The following is a 23,659-nucleotide window of genomic DNA, read 5'->3' as shown; positions in this document are numbered from 1 at the left end:
ATGTGACTGCGTAGCAGAGTGGGAGAGGAGATGTGACTGCGTAGCAGAGTGGTAGAGGAGATGTGACTGTAGCAGAGTGGTAGAGGAGATGTGACTGTAGCAGAGTGGTAGAGGAGATGTGACTGTGTAGCAGAGTGGTAGAGGAGATGTGACTGTGTAGCAGAGTGGTAGAGGAGATGTGACTGTGTAGCAGAGTGGTAGAGGAGATGTGACTGTAGCAGAGTGGTAGAGGAGATGTGACTGTAGCAGAGTGGTAGAGGAGAAGTGACTGTGTAGCAGAATGGTAGAGGAGATGTGACTGTGTAGCAGAGTGGTAGAGGAGATGTGACTGTGTAGCAGGGTGGTAGAGGAGATGTGACTGTGTAGCAGAGTGGTAGAGGAGAAGTGACTGTGTAGCAGAGTGGTAGAAGAGATGTGACTGTGTAGCAGAGTGGTAGAGGAGATGTGACTGTGTAGCAGAGTGGTAGAGGAGATGTGACTGTGTAGCATAGTGGTAGAGGAGAAGTGACTGTGTAGCAGAGTGGTAGAGGAGATGTGACTGTGTAGCAGAGTGGTAGAGGAGAAGTGACTGTGTAGCAGAGTGGTAGAGGAGAAGTGACTGTGTATCAGAGTGGTAGAGGAGATGTGACTGTGTAGCAGAGTGGTAGAGGAGATGTGATTGTGTAGCAGAGTGGTAGAGGAGATGTGACTGTGTAGCAGTGGTAGAGGAGATGTGACTAGCAGAGTGGTAGAGGAGAAGTGACTGTGTAGCAGAGTGGTAGAGGAGAAGTGACTGTGTAGCAGAGTGGTAGAGGAGATGTGACTGTGTAGCAGAGTGGTAGAGGAGATGTGACTGCGTAGCAGAGTGGTAGAGGAGAAGTGACTGCGTAGCAGAGTGGGAGAGGAGAAGTGACTGCGTAGCAGAGTGGTAGAGGAGATGTGACTGTAGCAGAGTGGTAGAGGAGATGTGACTGTAGCAGAGTGGTAGAGGAGAAGTGACTGTGTAGCAGAATGGTAGAGGAGAAGTGACTGTGTAGCAGAGTGGTAGAGGAGATGTGACTGTGTGGCAGAGTGGTAGAGGAGATGTGACTGTGTAGTAGAGGAGATGTGACTGTGTAGCAGAGTGGTAGAGGAGATGTGACTGTGTAGCAGAGTGGTAGAAGAGATGTGACTGTGTAGCAGAGTGGTAGAGGAGATGTGACTGTGTAGCAGAGTGGTAGAGGAGAAGTGACTGTGTAGCAGAGTGGTAGAGGAGATGTGACTGTGTAGCAGAGTGGTAGAGGAGATGTGACTGTGTAGCAGAGTGGTAGAGGAGATGTGACTGTGTAGCAGAGTGGTAGAGGAGATGTGACTGTGTAGCAGAGTGGTAGAGGAGATGTGACTGTGTGGCAGAGTGGAAGAGGAGATGTGACTGTGTAGTAGAGGAGATGTGACTGTGTAGCAGAGTGGTAGAGGAGATGTGACTGTAGCAGAGTGGTAGAGGAGATGTGACTGTAGCAGAGTGGTAGAGGAGAAGTGACTGTGTAGCAGAATGGTAGAGGAGAAGTGACTGTGTAGCAGGGTGGTAGAGGAGATGTGACTGTGTAGCAGAGTGGTAGAGGAGATGTGACTGTGTAGCAGAGTGGTAGAGGAGAAGTGATTGTGTAGCAGAGTGGTAGAGGAGAAGTGACTGTGTAGCAGAGTGGTAGAAGAGATGTGACTGTGTAGCAGAGTGGTAGAGGAGATGTGACTGTGTAGCAGAGTGGTAGAGGAGATGTGACTGTGTAGCATAGTGGTAGAGGAGAAGTGACTGTGTAGCAGAGTGGTAGAGGAGATGTGACTGTGTAGCAGAGTGGTAGAGGAGAAGTGACTGTGTAGCAGAGTGGTAGAGGAGATGTGACTGTGTAGCAGAGTGGTAGAGGAGAAGTGACTGTGTAGCAGCGTGGTAGAGGAGAAGTGACTGTGTAGCAGAGTGGTAGAGGAGAAGTGACTGTGTAGCAGAGTTGTAGAGGAGAAGTTACTGTGTAGCAGAGTGGAAGAGGAGATGTGACTGTGTAGCAGAGTGGTAGAGGAGAAGTGACTGTGTAGCAGAGTGGTAGAGGAGATGTGACTGTAGCAGAGTGGTAGAGGAGATGTGACTGTGTAGCAGAATGGTAGAGGAGAAGTGACTGTGTAGCAGAATGGTAGAGGAGAAGTGACTGTGTAGCAGAGTGGTAGAGGAGATGTGACTGTGTGGCAGAGTGGTAGAGGAGATGTGACTGTGTAGTAGAGGAGATGTGACTGTGTAGCAGAGTGGTAGAGGAGATGTGACTGTGTAGCAGAGTGGTAGAAGAGATGTGACTGTGTAGCAGAGTGGTAGAGGAGATGTGACTGTGTAGCAGAGTGGTAGAGGAGATGTGACTGTGTAGCAGAGTGGTAGAGGAGATGTGACTGTGTAGCAGAGTGGTAGAGGAGATGTGACTGTGTAGCAGAGTGGTAGAGGAGATGTGACTGTGTAGCAGAGTGGTAGAGGAGATGTGACTGTGTAGCAGAGTGGTAGAGGAGATGTGACTGTGTAGCAGAGTGGAAGAGGAGATGTGACTGTGTAGCAGAGTGGTAGAGGAGATGTGACTGTGTAGCAGAGTGGTAGAGGAGATGTGACTGTAGCAGAGTGGTAGAGGAGATGTGACTGTAGCAGAGTGGTAGAGGAGAAGTGACTGTGTTGCAGAATGGTAGAGGAGAAGTGACTGTGTAGCAGGGTGGTAGAGGAGATGTGACTGTGTAGCAGAGTGGTAGAGGAGATGTGACTGTGTAGCAGAGTGGTAGAGGAGAAGTGACTGTGTAGCAGAGTGGTAGAGGAGAAGTGACTGTGTAGCAGAGTGGTAGAAGAGATGTGACTGTGTAGCAGAGTGGTAGAGGAGATGTGACTGTGTAGCAGAGTGGTAGAGGAGATGTGACTGTGTAGCATAGTGGTAGAGGAGAAGTGACTGTAGCAGAGTGGTAGAGGAGATGTGACTGTGTAGCAGAGTCGTAGAGGAGAAGTGACTGTGTAGCAGAGTGGTAGAGGAGAAGTGACTGTGTAGCAGAGTGGTAGAAGAGATGTGACTGTGTAGCAGAGTGGTAGAGGAGAAGTGACTGTGTAGCAGAGTGGTAGAAGAGATGTGACAGTGTAGCAGAGTGGTAGAGGAGATGTGACTGTGTAGCAGAGTGGTAGAGGAGATGTGACTGTGTAGCAGAGTGGTAGAGGAGAAGTGACTGTGTAGCAGAGTGGTAGAGGAGAAGTGACTGTGTAGCAGAGTGGTAGAGGAGAAGTGACTGTGTAGCAGAGTGGTAGAGGAGAAGTGACTGTGTAGCAGAGTGGTAGAGGAGAAGTGACTGTGTAGCAGAGTGGTAGAGGAGAAGTTACTGTGTAGCAGAGTGGAAGAGGAGATGTGACTGTGTAGCAGAGTGGTAGAGGAGAAGTGACTGTGTAGCAGAGTGGTAGAGGAGATGTGACTGTAGCAGAGTGGTAGAGGAGATGTGACTGTGTAGCAGAGTGGTAGAGGAGATGTGACTGTGTAGCAGAGTGGTAGAGGAGAAGTGACTGTGTTGCAGAGTGGTAGAGGAGATGTGACTGTGTAGCAGAGTGGTAGAGGAGAAGTGACTGTAGCAGAGTGGTAGAGGAGAAGTGACTGTGTAGCAGAGTGGTAGAGGAGAAGTTACTGTGTAGCAGAGTGGTAGAGGAGATGTGACTGTGTAGCAGAGTGGTAGAGGAGAAGTGACTGTGTAGCAGAGTGGTAGAGGAGAAGTGACTATGTAGCAGAGTGGTAGAGGAGATGTGACTGTGTAGCAGAGTGGTAGAGGAGATGTGACTGTGTAGCAGAGTGGTAGAGGAGATGTGACTGTGTAGCGCGGTGGTAGAGGAGAAGTGACTGTGTAGCAGAGTGGTGGAGGAGAAGTGACTGTGTAGCAGAGTGGTGGAGGAGATGTGACTGTGTAGCAGAGTGGTAGAGGAGAAGTGACTGTGTAGCAGAGTGGTAGAGGATAGTGACTGTGTAGCAGAGTGGTAGAGGAGAAGTGACTGTGTAGCAGAGAGGTAGAGGAGATGTGACTGTGTAGCAGAGTGGTAGAGGAGATGTGACTGTGTAGCAGTGGTAGAGGAGAAGTGACTGTGTAGCAGAGTGGTAGAGGAGAAGTGACTGTGTAGCAGAGTGGTAGAGGATAGTGACTGTGTAGCAGAGTGGTAGAGGAGATGTGACTGTGTAGCAGAGTGGTAGAGGAGATGTGACTTTGTAGCAGAGTGGTAGAGGAGATGTGACTGTGTAGCAGAGTGGTAGAGGAGATGTGACTGTGTAGCAGAGTGGTAGAGGAGAAGTGACTGTGTAGCAGAGTGTTAGAGGAGATGTGACTGTGTAGCAGAGTGGTAGAGGAGATGTGACTGTGTAGCAGAGTGGTAGAGGAGACGTGACTGTGTAGCAGAGTGGTAGAGGAGACGTGACTGTGTAGCAGAGTGGTAGAGGAGACGTGACTGTGTAGCAGAGTGGTAGAGGAGATGTGACTGTGTAGCAGAGTGGTAGAGGAGAAGTGACTGTGTAGCAGAGTGGTAGAGGAGATGTGACTGTGTAGCAGAGTGGTAGAGGAGAAGTGACTGTTTAGCAGAGTGGTAGAGGATAGTGACTGTGTAGCAGAGTGGTAGAGGAGATGTGACTGTGTAGCAGAGTGGTAGAGGAGATGTGACTGTGTAGCAGAGTGGTAGAGGAGAAGTGACTGTGTAGCAGAGTGGTAGAGGAGAAGTGACTGTGTAGCAGAGTGGTAGAGGAGATGTGACTGTGTAGCAGAGTGGTAGAGGAGATGTGACTGTGTAGCAGAGTGGTAGAGGAGATGTGACTGTGTAGCAGAGTGGTAGAGGAGATGTGACTGTGTAGCAGAGTGGTAGAGGAGAAGTGACTGTGTAGCAGAGTGGTAGAGGAGAAGTGACTGTGTAGCAGAGTGGTAGAGGAGAAGTTACTGTGTAGCAGAGTGGAAGAGGAGATGTGACTGTGTAGCAGAGTGGTAGAGGAGAAGTGACTGTGTAGCAGAGTGGTAGAGGAGATGTGACTGTAGCAGAGTGGTAGAGGAGATGTGACTGTGTAGCAGAGTGGTAGAGGAGATGTGACTGTAGCAGAGTGGTAGAGGAGATGTGACTGTGTAGCAGAGTGGTAGAGGAGAAGTGACTGTGTAGCAGAGTGGTAGAGGAGAAGTGACTGTGTAGCAGAGTGGTAGAGGAGAAGTGACTGTGTAGCAGAGTGGTAGAGGAGATGTGACTGTGTAGCAGAGTGGTAGAGGAGAAGTGACTGTGTAGCAGAGTGGTAGAGGAGAAGTGACTGTGTAGCAGAGTGGTAGAGGAGATGTGACTGTGTAGCAGAGTGGTAGAGGAGATGTGACTGTGTAGCAGAGTGGTAGAGGAGATGTGACTGTGTAGCAGTGTGGTAGAGGAGATGTGACTGTAGCAGTGTGGTAGAGGAGATGTGACTGTAGCAGTGTGGTAGAGGAGATGTGACTGTGTAGCAGAGAGGTAGAGGAGATGTGACTGTAGCAGAGTGGTAGAGGAGATGTGACTGTGTAGCAGAGTGGTAGAGGAGAAGTGACTGTGTAGCAGAGTGGTAGAGGAGAAGTGACTGTGTAGCGCGGTGGTAGAGGAGAAGTGACTGTGTAGCAGAGTGGTAGAGGAGATGTGACTGTGTGGCAGAGTGGTAGAGGAGAAGTGACTGTGTAGCAGAGTGGTAGAGGAGAAGTGACTGTGTAGCAGAGTGGTAGAGGAGAAGTGACTGTGTAGCAGAGTGGTAGAGGATAGTGACTGTGTAGCAGAGTGGTAGAGGAGATGTGACTGTGTAGCAGTGTGGTAGAGGAGATGTGACTGTGTAGCAGAGTGGTAGAGGAGATGTGACTGTGTAGCAGAGTGGTAGAGGAGAAGTGACTGTGTAGCAGAGTGGTAGAGGAGAAGTGACTGTGTAGCAGAGTGGTAGAGGAGATGTGACTGTGTAGCAGAGTGGTAGAGGAGATGTGACTGTGTAGCAGAGTGGTAGAGGAGATGTGACTGTGTAGCAGAGTGGTAGAGGAGATGTGACTGTGTAGCAGAGTGGTAGAGGAGAAGTGACTGTGTAGCAGAGTGGTAGAGGAGAAGTGACTGTGTAGCAGAGTGGTAGAGGAGATGTGACTGTGTAGCAGAGTGGTAGAGGAGATGTGACTGTGTAGCAGAGTGGTAGAGGAGATGTGACTGTGTAGCAGAGTGGTAGAGGAGATGTGACTGTGTAGCAGAGTGGTAGAGGAGAAGTGACTGTGTAGCAGAGTGGTAGAGGAGAAGTGACTGTGTAGCAGAGTGTTAGAGGAGAAGTGACTGTGTAGCAGAGTGGTAGAGGAGATGTGACTGTGTAGCAGAGTGGTAGAGGAGATGTGACTGTGTAGCAGAGTGGTAGAGGAGATGTGACTGTGTAGCAGAGTGGTAGAGGAGATGTGACTGTGTAGCAGAGTGGTAGAGGAGATGTGACTGTGTAGCAGAGTGGTAGAGGAGATGTGACTGTGTAGCAGAGTGGTAGAGGAGATGTGACTGTGTAGCAGAGTGGTAGAGGAGATGTGACTGTGTAGCAGAGTGGTAGAGGAGATGTGACTGTGTAGCAGAGTGGTAGAGGAGATGTGACTGTGTAGCAGAGTGGTAGAGGAGATGTGACTGTGTAGCAGAGTGGTAGAGGAGATGTGACTGTGTAGCAGAGTGGTAGAGGAGATGTGACTGTGTAGCAGAGTGGTAGAGGAGATGTGACTGTGTAGCAGAGTGGTAGAGGAGATGTGACTGTGTAGCAGAGTGGTAGAGGAGATGTGACTGTGTAGCAGAGTGGTAGAGGAGATGTGACTGTGTAGCAGAGTGGTAGAGGAGATGTGACTGTGTAGCAGAGTGGTAGAGGAGATGTGACTGTGTAGCAGAGTGGTAGAGGAGATGTGACTGTGTAGCAGAGTGGTAGAGGAGATGTGACTGTGTAGCAGAGTGGTAGAGGAGATGTGACTGTGTAGCAGAGTGGTAGAGGAGATGTGACTGTGTAGCAGAGTGGTAGAGGAGATGTGACTGTGTAGCAGAGTGGTAGAGGAGATGTGACTGTGTAGCAGAGTGGTAGAGGAGATGTGACTGTGTAGCAGAGTGGTAGAGGAGATGTGACTGTGTAGCAGAGTGGTAGAGGAGATGTGACTGTGTAGCAGAGTGGTAGAGGAGATGTGACTGTGTAGCAGAGTGGTAGAGGAGATGTGACTGTGTAGCAGAGTGGTAGAGGAGATGTGACTGTGTAGCAGAGTGGTAGAGGAGATGTGACTGTGTAGCAGAGTGGTAGAGGAGATGTGACTGTGTAGCAGAGTGGTAGAGGAGATGTGACTGTGTAGCAGAGTGGTAGAGGAGATGTGACTGTGTAGCAGAGTGGTAGAGGAGATGTGACTGTGTAGCAGAGTGGTAGAGGAGATGTGACTGTGTAGCAGAGTGGTAGAGGAGATGTGACTGTGTAGCAGAGTGGTAGAGGAGATGTGACTGTGTAGCAGAGTGGTAGAGGAGATGTGACTGTGTAGCAGAGTGGTAGAGGAGATGTGACTGTGTAGCAGAGTGGTAGAGGAGATGTGACTGTGTAGCAGAGTGGTAGAGGAGATGTGACTGTGTAGCAGAGTGGTAGAGGAGATGTGACTGTGTAGCAGAGTGGTAGAGGAGATGTGACTGTGTAGCAGAGTGGTAGAGGAGATGTGACTGTGTAGCAGAGTGGTAGAGGAGATGTGACTGTGTAGCAGAGTGGTAGAGGAGATGTGACTGTGTAGCAGAGTGGTAGAGGAGATGTGACTGTGTAGCAGAGTGGTAGAGGAGATGTGACTGTGTAGCAGAGTGGTAGAGGAGATGTGACTGTGTAGCAGAGTGGTAGAGGAGATGTGACTGTGTAGCAGAGTGGTAGAGGAGATGTGACTGTGTAGCAGAGTGGTAGAGGAGATGTGACTGTGTAGCAGAGTGGTAGAGGAGATGTGACTGTGTAGCAGAGTGGTAGAGGAGATGTGACTGTGTAGCAGAGTGGTAGAGGAGATGTGACTGTGTAGCAGAGTGGTAGAGGAGATGTGACTGTGTAGCAGAGTGGTAGAGGAGATGTGACTGTGTAGCAGAGTGGTAGAGGAGATGTGACTGTGTAGCAGAGTGGTAGAGGAGATGTGACTGTGTAGCAGAGTGGTAGAGGAGATGTGACTGTGTAGCAGAGTGGTAGAGGAGATGTGACTGTGTAGCAGAGTGGTAGAGGAGATGTGACTGTGTAGCAGAGTGGTAGAGGAGATGTGACTGTGTAGCAGAGTGGTAGAGGAGATGTGACTGTGTAGCAGAGTGGTAGAGGAGATGTGACTGTGTAGCAGAGTGGTAGAGGAGATGTGACTGTGTAGCAGAGTGGTAGAGGAGATGTGACTGTGTAGCAGAGTGGTAGAGGAGATGTGACTGTGTAGCAGAGTGGTAGAGGAGATGTGACTGTGTAGCAGAGTGGTAGAGGAGATGTGACTGTGTAGCAGAGTGGTAGAGGAGATGTGACTGTGTAGCAGAGTGGTAGAGGAGATGTGACTGTGTAGCAGAGTGGTAGAGGAGATGTGACTGTGTAGCAGAGTGGTAGAGGAGATGTGACTGTGTAGCAGAGTGGTAGAGGAGATGTGACTGTGTAGCAGAGTGGTAGAGGAGATGTGACTGTGTAGCAGAGTGGTAGAGGAGATGTGACTGTGTAGCAGAGTGGTAGAGGAGATGTGACTGTGTAGCAGAGTGGTAGAGGAGATGTGACTGTGTAGCAGAGTGGTAGAGGAGATGTGACTGTGTAGCAGAGTGGTAGAGGAGATGTGACTGTGTAGCAGAGTGGTAGAGGAGATGTGACTGTGTAGCAGAGTGGTAGAGGAGATGTGACTGTGTAGCAGAGTGGTAGAGGAGATGTGACTGTGTAGCAGAGTGGTAGAGGAGATGTGACTGTGTAGCAGAGTGGTAGAGGAGATGTGACTGTGTAGCAGAGTGGTAGAGGAGATGTGACTGTGTAGCAGAGTGGTAGAGGAGATGTGACTGTGTAGCAGAGTGGTAGAGGAGATGTGACTGTGTAGCAGAGTGGTAGAGGAGATGTGACTGTGTAGCAGAGTGGTAGAGGAGATGTGACTGTGTAGCAGAGTGGTAGAGGAGATGTGACTGTGTAGCAGAGTGGTAGAGGAGATGTGACTGTGTAGCAGAGTGGTAGAGGAGATGTGACTGTGTAGCAGAGTGGTAGAGGAGATGTGACTGTGTAGCAGAGTGGTAGAGGAGATGTGACTGTGTAGCAGAGTGGTAGAGGAGATGTGACTGTGTAGCAGAGTGGTAGAGGAGATGTGACTGTGTAGCAGAGTGGTAGAGGAGATGTGACTGTGTAGCAGAGTGGTAGAGGAGATGTGACTGTGTAGCAGAGTGGTAGAGGAGATGTGACTGTGTAGCAGAGTGGTAGAGGAGATGTGACTGTGTAGCAGAGTGGTAGAGGAGATGTGACTGTGTAGCAGAGTGGTAGAGGAGATGTGACTGTGTAGCAGAGTGGTAGAGGAGATGTGACTGTGTAGCAGAGTGGTAGAGGAGATGTGACTGTGTAGCAGAGTGGTAGAGGAGATGTGACTGTGTAGCAGAGTGGTAGAGGAGATGTGACTGTGTAGCAGAGTGGTAGAGGAGATGTGACTGTGTAGCAGAGTGGTAGAGGAGATGTGACTGTGTAGCAGAGTGGTAGAGGAGATGTGACTGTGTAGCAGAGTGGTAGAGGAGATGTGACTGTGTAGCAGAGTGGTAGAGGAGAAGTGACTGTGTAGCAGAGTGGTAGAGGAGATGTGACTGTGTAGCAGAGTGGTAGAGGAGATGTGACTGTGTAGCAGAGTGGTAGAGGAGATGTGACTGTGTAGCAGAGTGGTAGAGGAGATGTGACTGTGTAGCAGAGTGGTAGAGGAGATGTGACTGTGTAGCAGAGTGGTAGAGGAGATGTGACTGTGTAGCAGAGTGGTAGAGGAGATGTGACTGTGTAGCAGAGTGGTAGAGGAGATGTGACTGTGTAGCAGAGTGGTAGAGGAGATGTGACTGTGTAGCAGAGTGGTAGAGGAGATGTGACTGTGTAGCAGAGTGGTAGAGGAGATGTGACTGTGTAGCAGAGTGGTAGAGGAGATGTGACTGTGTAGCAGAGTGGTAGAGGAGATGTGACTGTGTAGCAGAGTGGTAGAGGAGATGTGACTGTGTAGCAGAGTGGTAGAGGAGATGTGACTGTGTAGCAGAGTGGTAGAGGAGATGTGACTGTGTAGCAGAGTGGTAGAGGAGATGTGACTGTGTAGCAGAGTGGTAGAGGAGATGTGACTGTGTAGCAGAGTGGTAGAGGAGATGTGACTGTGTAGCAGAGTGGTAGAGGAGATGTGACTGTGTAGCAGAGTGGTAGAGGAGATGTGACTGTGTAGCAGAGTGGTAGAGGAGATGTGACTGTGTAGCAGAGTGGTAGAGGAGATGTGACTGTGTAGCAGAGTGGTAGAGGAGATGTGACTGTGTAGCAGAGTGGTAGAGGAGATGTGACTGTGTAGCAGAGTGGTAGAGGAGATGTGACTGTGTAGCAGAGTGGTAGAGGAGATGTGACTGTGTAGCAGAGTGGTAGAGGAGATGTGACTGTGTAGCAGAGTGGTAGAGGAGATGTGACTGTGTAGCAGAGTGGTAGAGGAGATGTGACTGTGTAGCAGAGTGGTAGAGGAGATGTGACTGTGTAGCAGAGTGGTAGAGGAGATGTGACTGTGTAGCAGAGTGGTAGAGGAGATGTGACTGTGTAGCAGAGTGGTAGAGGAGATGTGACTGTGTAGCAGAGTGGTAGAGGAGATGTGACTGTGTAGCAGAGTGGTAGAGGAGATGTGACTGTGTAGCAGAGTGGTAGAGGAGATGTGACTGTGTAGCAGAGTGGTAGAGGAGATGTGACTGTGTAGCAGAGTGGTAGAGGAGATGTGACTGTGTAGCAGAGTGGTAGAGGAGATGTGACTGTGTAGCAGAGTGGTAGAGGAGATGTGACTGTGTAGCAGAGTGGTAGAGGAGATGTGACTGTGTAGCAGAGTGGTAGAGGAGATGTGACTGTGTAGCAGAGTGGTAGAGGAGATGTGACTGTGTAGCAGAGTGGTAGAGGAGATGTGACTGTGTAGCAGAGTGGTAGAGGAGATGTGACTGTGTAGCAGAGTGGTAGAGGAGATGTGACTGTGTAGCAGAGTGGTAGAGGAGATGTGACTGTGTAGCAGAGTGGTAGAGGAGATGTGACTGTGTAGCAGAGTGGTAGAGGAGATGTGACTGTGTAGCAGAGTGGTAGAGGAGATGTGACTGTGTAGCAGAGTGGTAGAGGAGATGTGACTGTGTAGCAGAGTGGTAGAGGAGATGTGACTGTGTAGCAGAGTGGTAGAGGAGATGTGACTGTGTAGCAGAGTGGTAGAGGAGATGTGACTGTGTAGCAGAGTGGTAGAGGAGATGTGACTGTGTAGCAGAGTGGTAGAGGAGATGTGACTGTGTAGCAGAGTGGTAGAGGAGATGTGACTGTGTAGCAGAGTGGTAGAGGAGATGTGACTGTGTAGCAGAGTGGTAGAGGAGATGTGACTGTGTAGCAGAGTGGTAGAGGAGATGTGACTGTGTAGCAGAGTGGTAGAGGAGATGTGACTGTGTAGCAGAGTGGTAGAGGAGATGTGACTGTGTAGCAGAGTGGTAGAGGAGATGTGACTGTGTAGCAGAGTGGTAGAGGAGATGTGACTGTGTAGCAGAGTGGTAGAGGAGATGTGACTGTGTAGCAGAGTGGTAGAGGAGATGTGACTGTGTAGCAGAGTGGTAGAGGAGATGTGACTGTGTAGCAGAGTGGTAGAGGAGATGTGACTGTGTAGCAGAGTGGTAGAGGAGATGTGACTGTGTAGCAGAGTGGTAGAGGAGATGTGACTGTGTAGCAGAGTGGTAGAGGAGATGTGACTGTGTAGCAGAGTGGTAGAGGAGATGTGACTGTGTAGCAGAGTGGTAGAGGAGATGTGACTGTGTAGCAGAGTGGTAGAGGAGATGTGACTGTGTAGCAGAGTGGTAGAGGAGATGTGACTGTGTAGCAGAGTGGTAGAGGAGATGTGACTGTGTAGCAGAGTGGTAGAGGAGATGTGACTGTGTAGCAGAGTGGTAGAGGAGATGTGACTGTGTAGCAGAGTGGTAGAGGAGATGTGACTGTGTAGCAGAGTGGTAGAGGAGATGTGACTGTGTAGCAGAGTGGTAGAGGAGATGTGACTGTGTAGCAGAGTGGTAGAGGAGATGTGACTGTGTAGCAGAGTGGTAGAGGAGATGTGACTGTGTAGCAGAGTGGTAGAGGAGATGTGACTGTGTAGCAGAGTGGTAGAGGAGATGTGACTGTGTAGCAGAGTGGTAGAGGAGATGTGACTGTGTAGCAGAGTGGTAGAGGAGATGTGACTGTGTAGCAGAGTGGTAGAGGAGATGTGACTGTGTAGCAGAGTGGTAGAGGAGATGTGACTGTGTAGCAGAGTGGTAGAGGAGATGTGACTGTGTAGCAGAGTGGTAGAGGAGATGTGACTGTGTAGCAGAGTGGTAGAGGAGATGTGACTGTGTAGCAGAGTGGTAGAGGAGATGTGACTGTGTAGCAGAGTGGTAGAGGAGAAGTGACTGTGTAGCAGAGTGGTAGAGGAGATGTGACTGTGTAGCAGAGTGGTAGAGGAGATGTGACTGTGTAGCAGAGTGGTAGAGGAGATGTGACTGTGTAGCAGAGTGGTAGAGGAGATGTGACTGTGTAGCAGAGTGGTAGAGGAGATGTGACTGTGTAGCAGAGTGGTAGAGGAGATGTGACTGTGTAGCAGAGTGGTAGAGGAGATGTGACTGTGTAGCAGAGTGGTAGAGGAGATGTGACTGTGTAGCAGAGTGGTAGAGGAGATGTGACTGTGTAGCAGAGTGGTAGAGGAGATGTGACTGTGTAGCAGAGTGGTAGAGGAGATGTGACTGTGTAGCAGAGTGGTAGAGGAGATGTGACTGTGTAGCAGAGTGGTAGAGGAGATGTGACTGTGTAGCAGAGTGGTAGAGGAGATGTGACTGTGTAGCAGAGTGGTAGAGGAGATGTGACTGTGTAGCAGAGTGGTAGAGGAGATGTGACTGTGTAGCAGAGTGGTAGAGGAGATGTGACTGTGTAGCAGAGTGGTAGAGGAGATGTGACTGTGTAGCAGAGTGGTAGAGGAGATGTGACTGTGTAGCAGAGTGGTAGAGGAGATGTGACTGTGTAGCAGAGTGGTAGAGGAGATGTGACTGTGTAGCAGAGTGGTAGAGGAGATGTGACTGTGTAGCAGAGTGGTAGAGGAGATGTGACTGTGTAGCAGAGTGGTAGAGGAGATGTGACTGTGTAGCAGAGTGGTAGAGGAGATGTGACTGTGTAGCAGAGTGGTAGAGGAGATGTGACTGTGTAGCAGAGTGGTAGAGGAGATGTGACTGTGTAGCAGAGTGGTAGAGGAGATGTGACTGTGTAGCAGAGTGGTAGAGGAGATGTGACTGTGTAGCAGAGTGGTAGAGGAGATGTGACTGTGTAGCAGAGTGGTAGAGGAGATGTGACTGTGTAGCAGAGTGGTAGAGGAGATGTGACTGTGTAGCAGAGTGGTAGAGGAGATGTGACTGTGTAGCAGAGTGGTAGAGGAGATGTGACTGTGTAGCAGAGTGGTAGAGGAGATGTGACTGTGTAGCAGAGTGGTAGAGGAGATGTGACTGTGTAGCAGAGTGGTAGAGGAGATGTGACTGTGTAGCAGAGTGGTAGAGGAGATGTGACTGTGTAGCAGAGTGGTAGAGGAGATGTGACTGTGTAGCAGAGTGGTAGAGGAGATGTGACTGTGTAGCAGAGTGGTAGAGGAGATGTGACTGTGTAGCAGAGTGGTAGAGGAGATGTGACTGTGTAGCAGAGTGGTAGAGGAGATGTGACTGTGTAGCAGAGTGGTAGAGGAGATGTGACTGTGTAGCAGAGTGGTAGAGGAGATGTGACTGTGTAGCAGAGTGGTAGAGGAGATGTGACTGTGTAGCAGAGTGGTAGAGGAGATGTGACTGTGTAGCAGAGTGGTAGAGGAGATGTGACTGTGTAGCAGAGTGGTAGAGGAGATGTGACTGTGTAGCAGAGTGGTAGAGGAGATGTGACTGTGTAGCAGAGTGGTAGAGGAGATGTGACTGTGTAGCAGAGTGGTAGAGGAGAAGTGACTGTGTAGCAGAGTGGTAGAGGAGATGTGACTGTGTAGCAGAGTGGTAGAGGAGATGTGACTGTGTAGCAGAGTGGTAGAGGAGAAGTGACTGTGTAGCAGAGTGGTAGAGGAGATGTGACTGTGTAGCAGAGTGGTAGAGGAGATGTGACTGTGTAGCAGAGTGGTAGAGGAGATGTGACTGTGTAGCAGAGTGGTAGAGGAGATGTGACTGTGTAGCAGAGTGGTAGAGGAGATGTGACTGTGTAGCAGAGTGGTAGAGGAGATGTGACTGTGTAGCAGAGTGGTAGAGGAGATGTGACTGTGTAGCAGAGTGGTAGAGGAGAAGTGACTGTGTAGCAGAGTGGTAGAGGAGATGTGACTGTGTAGCAGAGTGGTAGAGGAGATGTGACTGTGTAGCAGAGTGGTAGAGGAGATGTGACTGTGTAGCAGAGTGGTAGAGGAGATGTGACTGTGTAGCAGAGTGGTAGAGGAGATGTGACTGTGTAGCAGAGTGGTAGAGGAGATGTGACTGTGTAGCAGAGTGGTAGAGGAGATGTGACTGTAGCAGAGTGGTAGAGGAGATGTGACTGTGTAGCAGAGTGGTAGAGGAGAAGTGACTGTGTAGCAGAGTGGTAGAGGAGATGTGACTGTGTAGCAGAGTGGTAGAGGAGATGTGACTGTAGCAGAGTGGTAGAGGAGATGTGACTGTGTAGCAGAGTGGTAGAGGAGATGTGACTGTGTAGCAGAGTGGTAGAGGAGATGTGACTGTGTAGCAGAGTGGTAGAGGAGATGTGACTGTGTAGCAGAGTGGTAGAGGAGATGTGACTGTGTAGCAGAGTGGTAGAGGAGATGTGACTGTGTAGCAGAGTGGTAGAGGAGATGTGACTGTGTAGCAGAGTGGTAGAGGAGATGTGACTGTGTAGCAGAGTGGTAGAGGAGATGTGACTGTGTAGCAGAGTGGTAGAGGAGATGTGACTGTGTAGCAGAGTGGTAGAGGAGATGTGACTGTGTAGCAGAGTGGTAGAGGAGATGTGACTGTGTAGCAGAGTGGTAGAGGAGAAGTGACTGTGTAGCAGAGTGGTAGAGGAGAAGTGACTGTGTAGCAGAGTGGTAGAGGAGATGTGACTGTGTAGCAGAGTGGTAGAGGAGATGTGACTGTGTAGCAGAGTGGTAGAGGAGATGTGACTGTGTAGCAGAGTGGTAGAGGAGAAGTGACTGTGTAGCAGAGTGGTAGAGGAGATGTGACTGTGTAGCAGAGTGGTAGAGGAGATGTGACTGTGTAGCAGAGTGGTAGAGGAGATGTGACTGTAGCAGAGTGGTAGAGGAGATGTGACTGTGTAGCAGAGTGGTAGAGGAGATGTGACTGTGTAGCAGAGTGGTAGAGGAGATGTGACTGTAGCAGAGTGGTAGAGGAGATGTGACTGTGTAGCAGAGTGGTAGAGGAGATGTGACTGTGTAGCAGAGTGGTAGAGGAGAAGTGACTGTGTAGCAGAGTGGTAGAGGAGATGTGACTGTGTAGCAGAGTGGTAGAGGAGATGTGACTGTGTAGCAGAGTGGTAGAGGAGATGTGACTGTGTAGCAGAGTGGTAGAGGAGATGTGACTGTGTAGCAGAGTGGTAGAGGAGATGTGACTGTGTAGCAGAGTGGTAGAGGAGATGTGACTGTGTAGCAGAGTGGTAGAGGAGATGTGACTGTGTAGCAGAGTGGTAGAGGAGATGTGACTGTGTAGCAGAGTGGTAGAGGAGATGTGACTGTGTAGCAGAGTGGTAGAGGAGATGTGACTGTGTAGCAGAGTGGTAGAGGAGAAGTGACTGTGTAGCAGAGTGGTAGAGGAGATGTGACTGTGTAGCAGAGTGGTAGAGGAGATGTGACTGTGTAGCAGAGTGGTAGAGGAGAAGTGACTGTTTAGCAGAGTGGTAGAGGAGATGTGACTGTGTAGCAGAGTGGTAGAGGAGATGTGACTGTGTAGCAGAGTGGTAGAGGAGATGTGACTGTGTAGCAGAGTGGTAGAGGAGAAGTGACTGTGTAGCAGAGTGGTAGAGGAGATGTGACTGTGTAGCAGAGTGGTAGAGGAGATGTGACTGTGTAGCAGAGTGGTAGAGGAGATGTGACTGTGTAGCAGAGTGGTAGAGGAGAAGTGACTGTGTAGCAGAGTGGTAGAGGAGATGTGACTGTGTAGCAGAGTGGTAGAGGAGAAGTGACTGTGTAGCAGAGTGGTAGAGGATAGTGACTGTGTAGCAGAGTGGTAGAGGAGATGTGACTGTGTAGCAGAGTGGTAGAGGAGATGTGACTGTGTAGCAGAGTGGTAGAGGAGATGTGACTGTGTAGCAGAGTGGTAGAGGAGATGTGACTGTAGCAGAGTGGTAGAGGAGATGTGACTGTGTAGCAGAGTGGTAGAGGAGAAGTGACTGTGTAGCAGAGTGGTAGAGGAGATGTGACTGTGTAGCAGAGAGGTAGAGGAGATGTGACTGTAGCAGAGTGGTAGAGGAGATGTGACTGTGTAGCAGAGTGGTAGAGGAGATGTGACTGTGTAGCAGAGTGGTAGAGGAGATGTGACTGTGTAGCAGAGTGGTAGAGGAGATGTGACTGTAGCAGAGTGGTAGAGGAGATGTGACTGTGTAGCAGAGTGGTAGAGGAGATGTGACTGTGTAGCAGAGTGGTAGAGGAGAAGTGACTGTGTAGCAGAGTGGTAGAGGAGATGTGACTGTAGCAGAGTGGTAGAGGAGATGTGACTGTGTAGCAGAGTGGTAGAGGAGAAGTGACTGTGTAGCAGAGTGTTAGAGGAGATGTGACTGTGTAGCAGAGTGGTAGAGGAGATGTGACTGTAGCAGAGTGTTAGAGGAGATGTGACTGTGTAGCAGAGTGGTAGAGGAGATGTGACTGTAGCAGAGTGTTAGAGGAGATGTGACTGTGTAGCAGAGTGTTAGAGGAGATGTGACTGTGTAGCAGAGTGGTAGAGGAGATGTGACTGTAGCAGAGTGTTAGAGGAGATGTGACTGTGTAGCAGAGTGTTAGAGGAGATGTGACTGTGTAGCAGAGTGGTAGAGGAGAAGTGACTGTGTAGCAGAGTGGTAGAGGAGATGTGACTGTGTAGCAGAGTGGTAGAGGAGATGTGACTGTGTAGCAGAGTGGTAGAGGAGAAGTGACTGTTTATGGCTGCTATGCTTTGTTTCCTCCAACCACTGAGCAGAGGTACATCCTGTAAAATGGCTCTCATAGGCTCTGGTCTTGTTCGTGTGTGGGGGTGGGGGGGTACCTGCTGAAAAGCAGAGATGTGGTTAACTGCATCTCTGGAGCTCATTACATAAGGCAGGTTCTTGCATTATAGGCTGAGCCTGCTAATAACAGACAAAACCACACACACACATCCGCTTCTTTACATTTCAACCCCTTAACATTCTGTTACTGAATGTCTAGTGGTACACACCACAATGTTTAGACTAGTGTGTGTACTGTATTGATGAGTTAGGGGTTGTGTGATTCAGCTATCCATCCGTCCTCCGCTGACTGGTTGAGCATCCTGACAGAAGCTCTTCTGTTTTTACCCCCTTCTCTTCCCCTTGTCTTCTACTAGTGTATTCTTCTTTCTCCCTCTCTCTCTCTCTCTCTCTCTGTCTCTCTCTCTCTCTCTCTGTCTCTCTCTCTCTCTCACTCTGTCTCTCTCTGTCTCTCTCTCTCTCTCTCTCTGTCTCTCTCTCTGTCTCTCTCTCTGTCTCTCTCTCTGTCTCTCTCTCTCTCTCTGTGTCTCTCTCTCTGTGTCTCGCTCTGTGTCTCTCTCTCTCTGTGTCTCTCTGTGTCTCTGTGTCTCTCTCTGTGTCTCTCTCTCTGTGTCTCTCTCTCTCTTTCTCTCTCTCTCTCTCTCTGTGTCTCTCTCTCTGTGTGTCTCTCTCTCTCTCTCTCTCTGTGTCTCTCTCTCTCTGTGTGTCTCTCTGTCTCTCTCTCTCTCTCTGTGTGTCTCTCTCTCTCTCTCTGTCTCTCTCTCTTTGTCTCTCTCTCTTTGTCTCTCTCTCTCTCTCTCTCTCTCTCTCTCTCTCTCTCTCTCTCTCTCTCTCTCTCTCTCTCTCTCTCAGCATGGAACATCTTTACCACATTGTTTTGTTATCCATTCCAAATGCTTAAACACCAACAGACAGACTTTGGATATAAGCTGTTGTCACATATGTTGATGTTTCTCATAAAGAGCAGCTGTACTGAACATTCTCTTCTTTGTGTTTCTATCTTCAGACCTATGAGAGACCCTTCAGAGCAGCAGAACCTAAAGAGGGGGGGCTACTGCAACTACTTGGGGATGTCACCCCCCCGAAACACCAGTCCAAGCCCTCTATCCTACACACCACACCACTGCCCCCACACACACTCACACACCAACCCCAACAGCAACACACACAGCCACCACAATTCACTCACCAACATACACACAGTCCAGCCTGGGCCACGCCTCCCTCCGCATCCCCAGCCAATCCAGTGCATACTGAGCCCAGCAGAGAACCAGCGGGAGCCAATAGGAGCCCTCTCTCTGATCTGGCCCCTTCCTTCCTCAAACCTCCAATGAAGAGAGTCCCAGGAAGCCCCTCCCCTCGCTCTTTCAGCCCCTCTCCCCAGCGACCCCTGAGCCCTGATCCCGTGTTGCCCGTAGTAACGGACGCCAGCATTCTGAACCTGACCTCTCTCTCCAGAGGACGGGGCTTACAGGAGGTCAGTGAGCAGCTGTTTGGAAACATCAAGAGGAAGTACGGCAGGAAGGACCCCCAGAGGACTCTGGGTAATACCCACAATGCTGAGTTGCCATGGGGGAGGATGGCAGAGAAAGATGCGGAGAGTCTGATAGTTCTGGATGAAAGGCAGAAGTACAGGAGGGAGGAGACCCCTGAGCTGGAGAGAGAAGAGAAGGAGAGCATAGGGAGGACAAGAAAGGAGGAGGAGAGGGAGATGCCAGCGCTTGGTGCTCCTGAGCTGATGGAAGAGGGAATAGGGAGGAAACGGAGGAGGAGGCGGTGTCTCCAGGAGTCACTCACCCAGGAAGACCAATCAGAACAGCTGCAGGGCACTGACATCACAGAGAGGAGCAAATCAGGGCCCCCAGAGCCCAAAGTGGCCCACAAGACGGAAGGCAACAAGATGGAGTCTCATAAAAGAGAGACCCACAAGATGGAAGGCAACAAGATGGAGTCTCATAAAAGAGAGACCCACAAGATGGAAGGCAACAAGATGGAGTCTCATAAAAGAGAGTCCCACAAGATGGAAGGCAACAAGATGGAGTCTCATAAAAGAGAGTCCCACAAGATGGAAGGCAACAAGATGGACTCCCACAGGAGTGAATCTCGGTCAGGACGGCGTGAGGAGGGTAGCCAGCTTGAGGCAGACGGGGAGAAAGGAGAAAGAGCAGATAAGGGAGAGAGAACAGAGAGAACAGAGATAGGTGAGAGAGTGGAGAAAGGAGCAAGGGTGATGAGTGGGGCCAACATGGAATCAGCCATGATCCAGAGCTGGGTGAGGAAGAACCCAGTTGGCCATCCTAGATCAGCCACAGATCCCCACAAACACCCTGATCCCAACCCTAGCCCCAGACTGCCTAGCCCGAACCCCAACCATATCCCTAATTCAAGATCCACTCTCAACCCTAACCCTAGACTGCCCAACCTAAGCCCCATATTTAACCCTAACCCCAAAACTAGCCTAAAACCCAGCCCTAACCCCAGCCCCAGCCTTCCCAAGACCAAGGACCGGTGGTCCTACCTGAAGTCCCGAAGCCCCCCCAACCTAGTCCAGAGGGAGAGTGGCCGCAGCCCCCTGTCAGCTATGTGTGAGCCCCCCTCTGCCTTCCCCATCACCCCCTCCAGCCCCCTGTACACCAACACAGACAGTCTGACTGTCCACACCCCCGCCAAGCGCAAACGAGGTCGTCCCAAAAAACAACCCCTGCTCACTGTGGAAACCATCCATGAGGGCACCTCCACCTCCCCCCTGAGCCCTCTAGCCCGGGACAGCCCTGCTGGGCTCAGCCGTAGGAGAAAGACCACGCTTGCCCAAATCGCATCTGGTTCCACTAGCCCCAATGCTAATGAGTTGAAACTGAAGCGCGGTGAGGGTGGCCATGTCAGGCCGGTGAAGAGGCTGAAGCTGGGGAAGGTGCAGAGCATCCTGAATGAGATCCTATCATGCTCCAGCCAACATGGAAGCCTAGCGCTGAAGTCCGCCTCGGCTCCGGTCTCTTCCGCCATGACGGTCATGGCCTCTACCATTGAGGCTCGTCTGGGGAAGCAGATCAACGTCAGTAAAAGAGGAACCATCTACATCGGGAAGAAGAGGGGGAGGAAGCCGCGCTCTGACACCCAAACCCTTCCCCCCAGAGGTGGGGGGGCCAAGCCCCCTGTGCCTGCCTCCATGTCCAGCCTGTACAACAGACTCCTAGTGCCTTCCACCCCCCCTCTCAGCTCCAGTACCCTCCTCCTCAGACCCCACACCCTGTCCTCTCTGTGCCACCCCGGCCCTCACGGCCCCCACTCTGACGCCACCATGCCCAGCCTGCAGCCCATCAGTGCCCTGCCCTCTAAACCCCCAGGCAGGGGGCTACTGGGGGCCGGCTGGAAGCTCTCTCCCCCGCGCCTCTTGGCCAACTCCCCGTCCCACCTATCTGAGGGGGCGGCGTCCATCAAGGAGGTGACGCTGTCACCCATCAGTGAATCACACAGCGAGGAGACTATTCCCAGCGACAGCGGCATAGGGACGGACAACAACAGCACCTCTGACCAGACAGAGAAGGGGACCAACGCACGACGCAGGTATCTATCTCTCTGTTAGTTTACATGGTTAGTCAGTTTACATGGTTAGTTAGTTAGCTAGAAGTGACTGAGTGAGTGAGATAGTATGCTAGTTAAGTGAGTGAGGGAGGGAGAAAGTGAGTGAGTGAATATTGCCCCGGGGGTTTGTTTGAAACCATCCAGTGGACAGGTTTTTGTTTTGTGCTGCAGGTACTCGTTTGACCTGTGTGGGTTTGAGGCTGCGGAGTCTGCCGTTCTGGAGGCGTCCTGTCGCGGCAGTAGGGGTCGCTGTGAGCAGCCGACAGTGGTGGACAACTTCCTGTCCCAGCAGGAGAAGAAGCAGAAACACCGCAGGAAGAGGAAGTGTCTGCAGAGCAGAGACCACGTGAACTTCCTGTCTGAGCTAGAAGAGGTATCAAATCCAACTTCCTATTAAAATTTCATAAAAGTTAGGAGGAGTAGAATGAAGTTGCCACTAGACTTATTGTATATGATGTCACAGAGATATCAGAGGACAGGTTCATTGTAATGGCTGGAATATAATAAATAGACCGGTATCTAACAAATGGAGAGCCCATGTGTTTGATGTGTTTGATACCTTTCCTTTAATTTAATTCCAGCCATTACAATGAGCCCGTCCTCATATATTTTTGCCCACCAGCCTCCTCTGGACTGTATGTATTATCCAGTACTGATGTGGCCTCTCCTCCTCTCCTCTGGACTGTATGTATTATCCAGTACTGATATGGCCTCTCCTCCTCTCCTCTGGACTGTATGTATTATCCAGTACTGATATGACCTCTCCTCTGGACTGTATGTATTTTCCAGTACTGATATGGCCTCTCCTCTGGACTGTATGTATTATCCAGTACTGATATGACCTCTCCTCCTTTCCTCTGGACTGTATGTATTATCCAGTACTGATATGACCTCTCCTCTGGACTGTATGTATTATCCAGTACTGATATGACCTCTCCTCCTCTCCTCTGGACTGTATGTATTATCCAGTACTGATTTGACCTCTCCTCTCCCCCTTCTGGATTGTATGTATTATCCAGCACTGATATGACCTCTCCTCCTCTCCTCTGGACTGTATGTATTATCCAGTACTGATATGACCTCTCCTCCTCTCCTCTGGACTGTATGTATTATCCAGTACTGATATGGCCTCTCCTCTGGACTGTATGTATTATCCAGTACTGATATGGCCTCTCCTCCTCTCCTCTGGACTGTATGTATTATCCAGTACTGATATGTCCTCTCCTCCTCTCCTCTGGACTGTATGTATTATCCAGTACTGATATGACCTCTCCTCCGGACTGTATGTATTATCCAGTACTGATATGACCTCTCCTCCTCTCCTCCTCTCCTCTGGACTGTATGTATTATCCAGTACTGATATGGCCTCTCCTCTGGACTGTATGTATTATCCAGTACTGATATGACCTCTCCTCCTCTCCTCTGGACTGTAGTATTATCCAGTACTGATATGATCTCTCCTCCTCTCCTCTGGACTGTATGTATTATCCAGTACTGATATGACCTCTCCTCTGGACTGTATGTATTATCCAGTACTGATATGACCTCTCCTCCTCTCCTCTGGACTGTATGTATTATCCAGTACTGATATGACCTCTCCTCTCCTCCTCTGGACTGTATGTATTATCCAGTACTGATATGACCTCTCCTCCTCTCCTCTGGACTGTATGTATTATCCAGTACTGATATGATCTCTCCTCCTCTCCTCTGGACTGTATGTATTATCCAGTACTGATATGACCTCTCCTCTGGACTGTATGTATTATCCAGTACTGATATGACCTCTCCTCCTCTGGACTGTATGTATTATCCAGTACTGATATGACCTCTCCTCCTCTCCTCTGGACTGTATGTATTATCCAGTACTGATATGGCCTCTCCTCCTCTGGACTGTATGTATTATCCAGTACTGATATGACCTCTTCTTTCCTCTGGACTGTATGTATTATCCAGTACTGATATGGCCTCTCCTCTGGACTGTATGTATTATCCAGTACTGATATGACCTCTCCTCCTTTCCTCTGGACTGTATGTATTATCCAGTACTGATATGGCCTCTCCTCTGGACTGTATGTATTATACAGTACTGATATGGCCTCTCCTCCTCTGGACTGTATGTATTATCCAGTACTGATATGGCCTCTCCTCTGGACTGTATGTATTATCCAGTACTGATATGACCTCTCCTCTGGACTGTATGTATTATCCAGTACTGATATGGCCTCTCCTCCTCTGGACTGTATGTATTATCCAGTACTGATATGACCTCTCCTCTGGACTGTATGTATTATCCAGTACTGATATGACCTCTCCTCTGGACTGTATGTATTATCCAGTACTGATATGACCTCTCCTCTGGACTGTATGTATTATCCAGTACTGATATGACCTCTCCTCTCCTCCTCTGGACTGTATGTATTATCCAGTACTGATATGACCTCTCCTCCTCTCCTCTGGACTGTATGTATTATCGAGTACTGATATGGCCTCTCCTCCTCTCCTCTGGACTGTATGTATTATCCAGTACTGATATGGCCTCTCCTCTGGACTGTATGTATTATCCAGTACTGATATGACCTCTCCTCCTCTCCTCTGGACTGTATGTATTATCGAGTACTGATATGGCCTCTCCTCCTTTCCTCTGGACTGTATGTATTATCCAGTACTGATATGACCTCTCCTCTGGACTGTATGTATTATCCAGTACTGATATGACCTCTCCTCTG

The 23,659-nt window shown here is 50.0% G+C and overlaps 1 protein-coding gene across 2 annotated transcripts in view; it reads left to right on the top strand.

The window, feature by feature from the left end:
* The window catches only part of LOC106580280 (SET-binding protein), a 163,150-nt gene that overhangs the window by 69,634 nt on the left and 69,857 nt on the right, over positions 1-23,659 (top strand). For both annotated transcript variants that reach the window (XM_082966337.1, XM_082966336.1), the window contains exons 3-4: positions 18,358-20,915; positions 21,105-21,306. In XM_082966337.1, coding sequence (XP_082822463.1) covers positions 18,358-20,915; positions 21,105-21,306 — 2,760 coding nt within the window. The remainder of the gene's footprint in view (positions 1-18,357; positions 20,916-21,104; positions 21,307-23,659) is intronic.

Source organism: Salmo salar, chromosome 20, assembly GCF_965601325.2.
Source record: "Salmo salar chromosome 20, fSalSal1, whole genome shotgun sequence".
NCBI lineage: Eukaryota > Metazoa > Chordata > Actinopteri > Salmoniformes > Salmonidae > Salmo > Salmo salar.
This window is presented reverse-complemented; position numbering and strand designations above follow the sequence as displayed.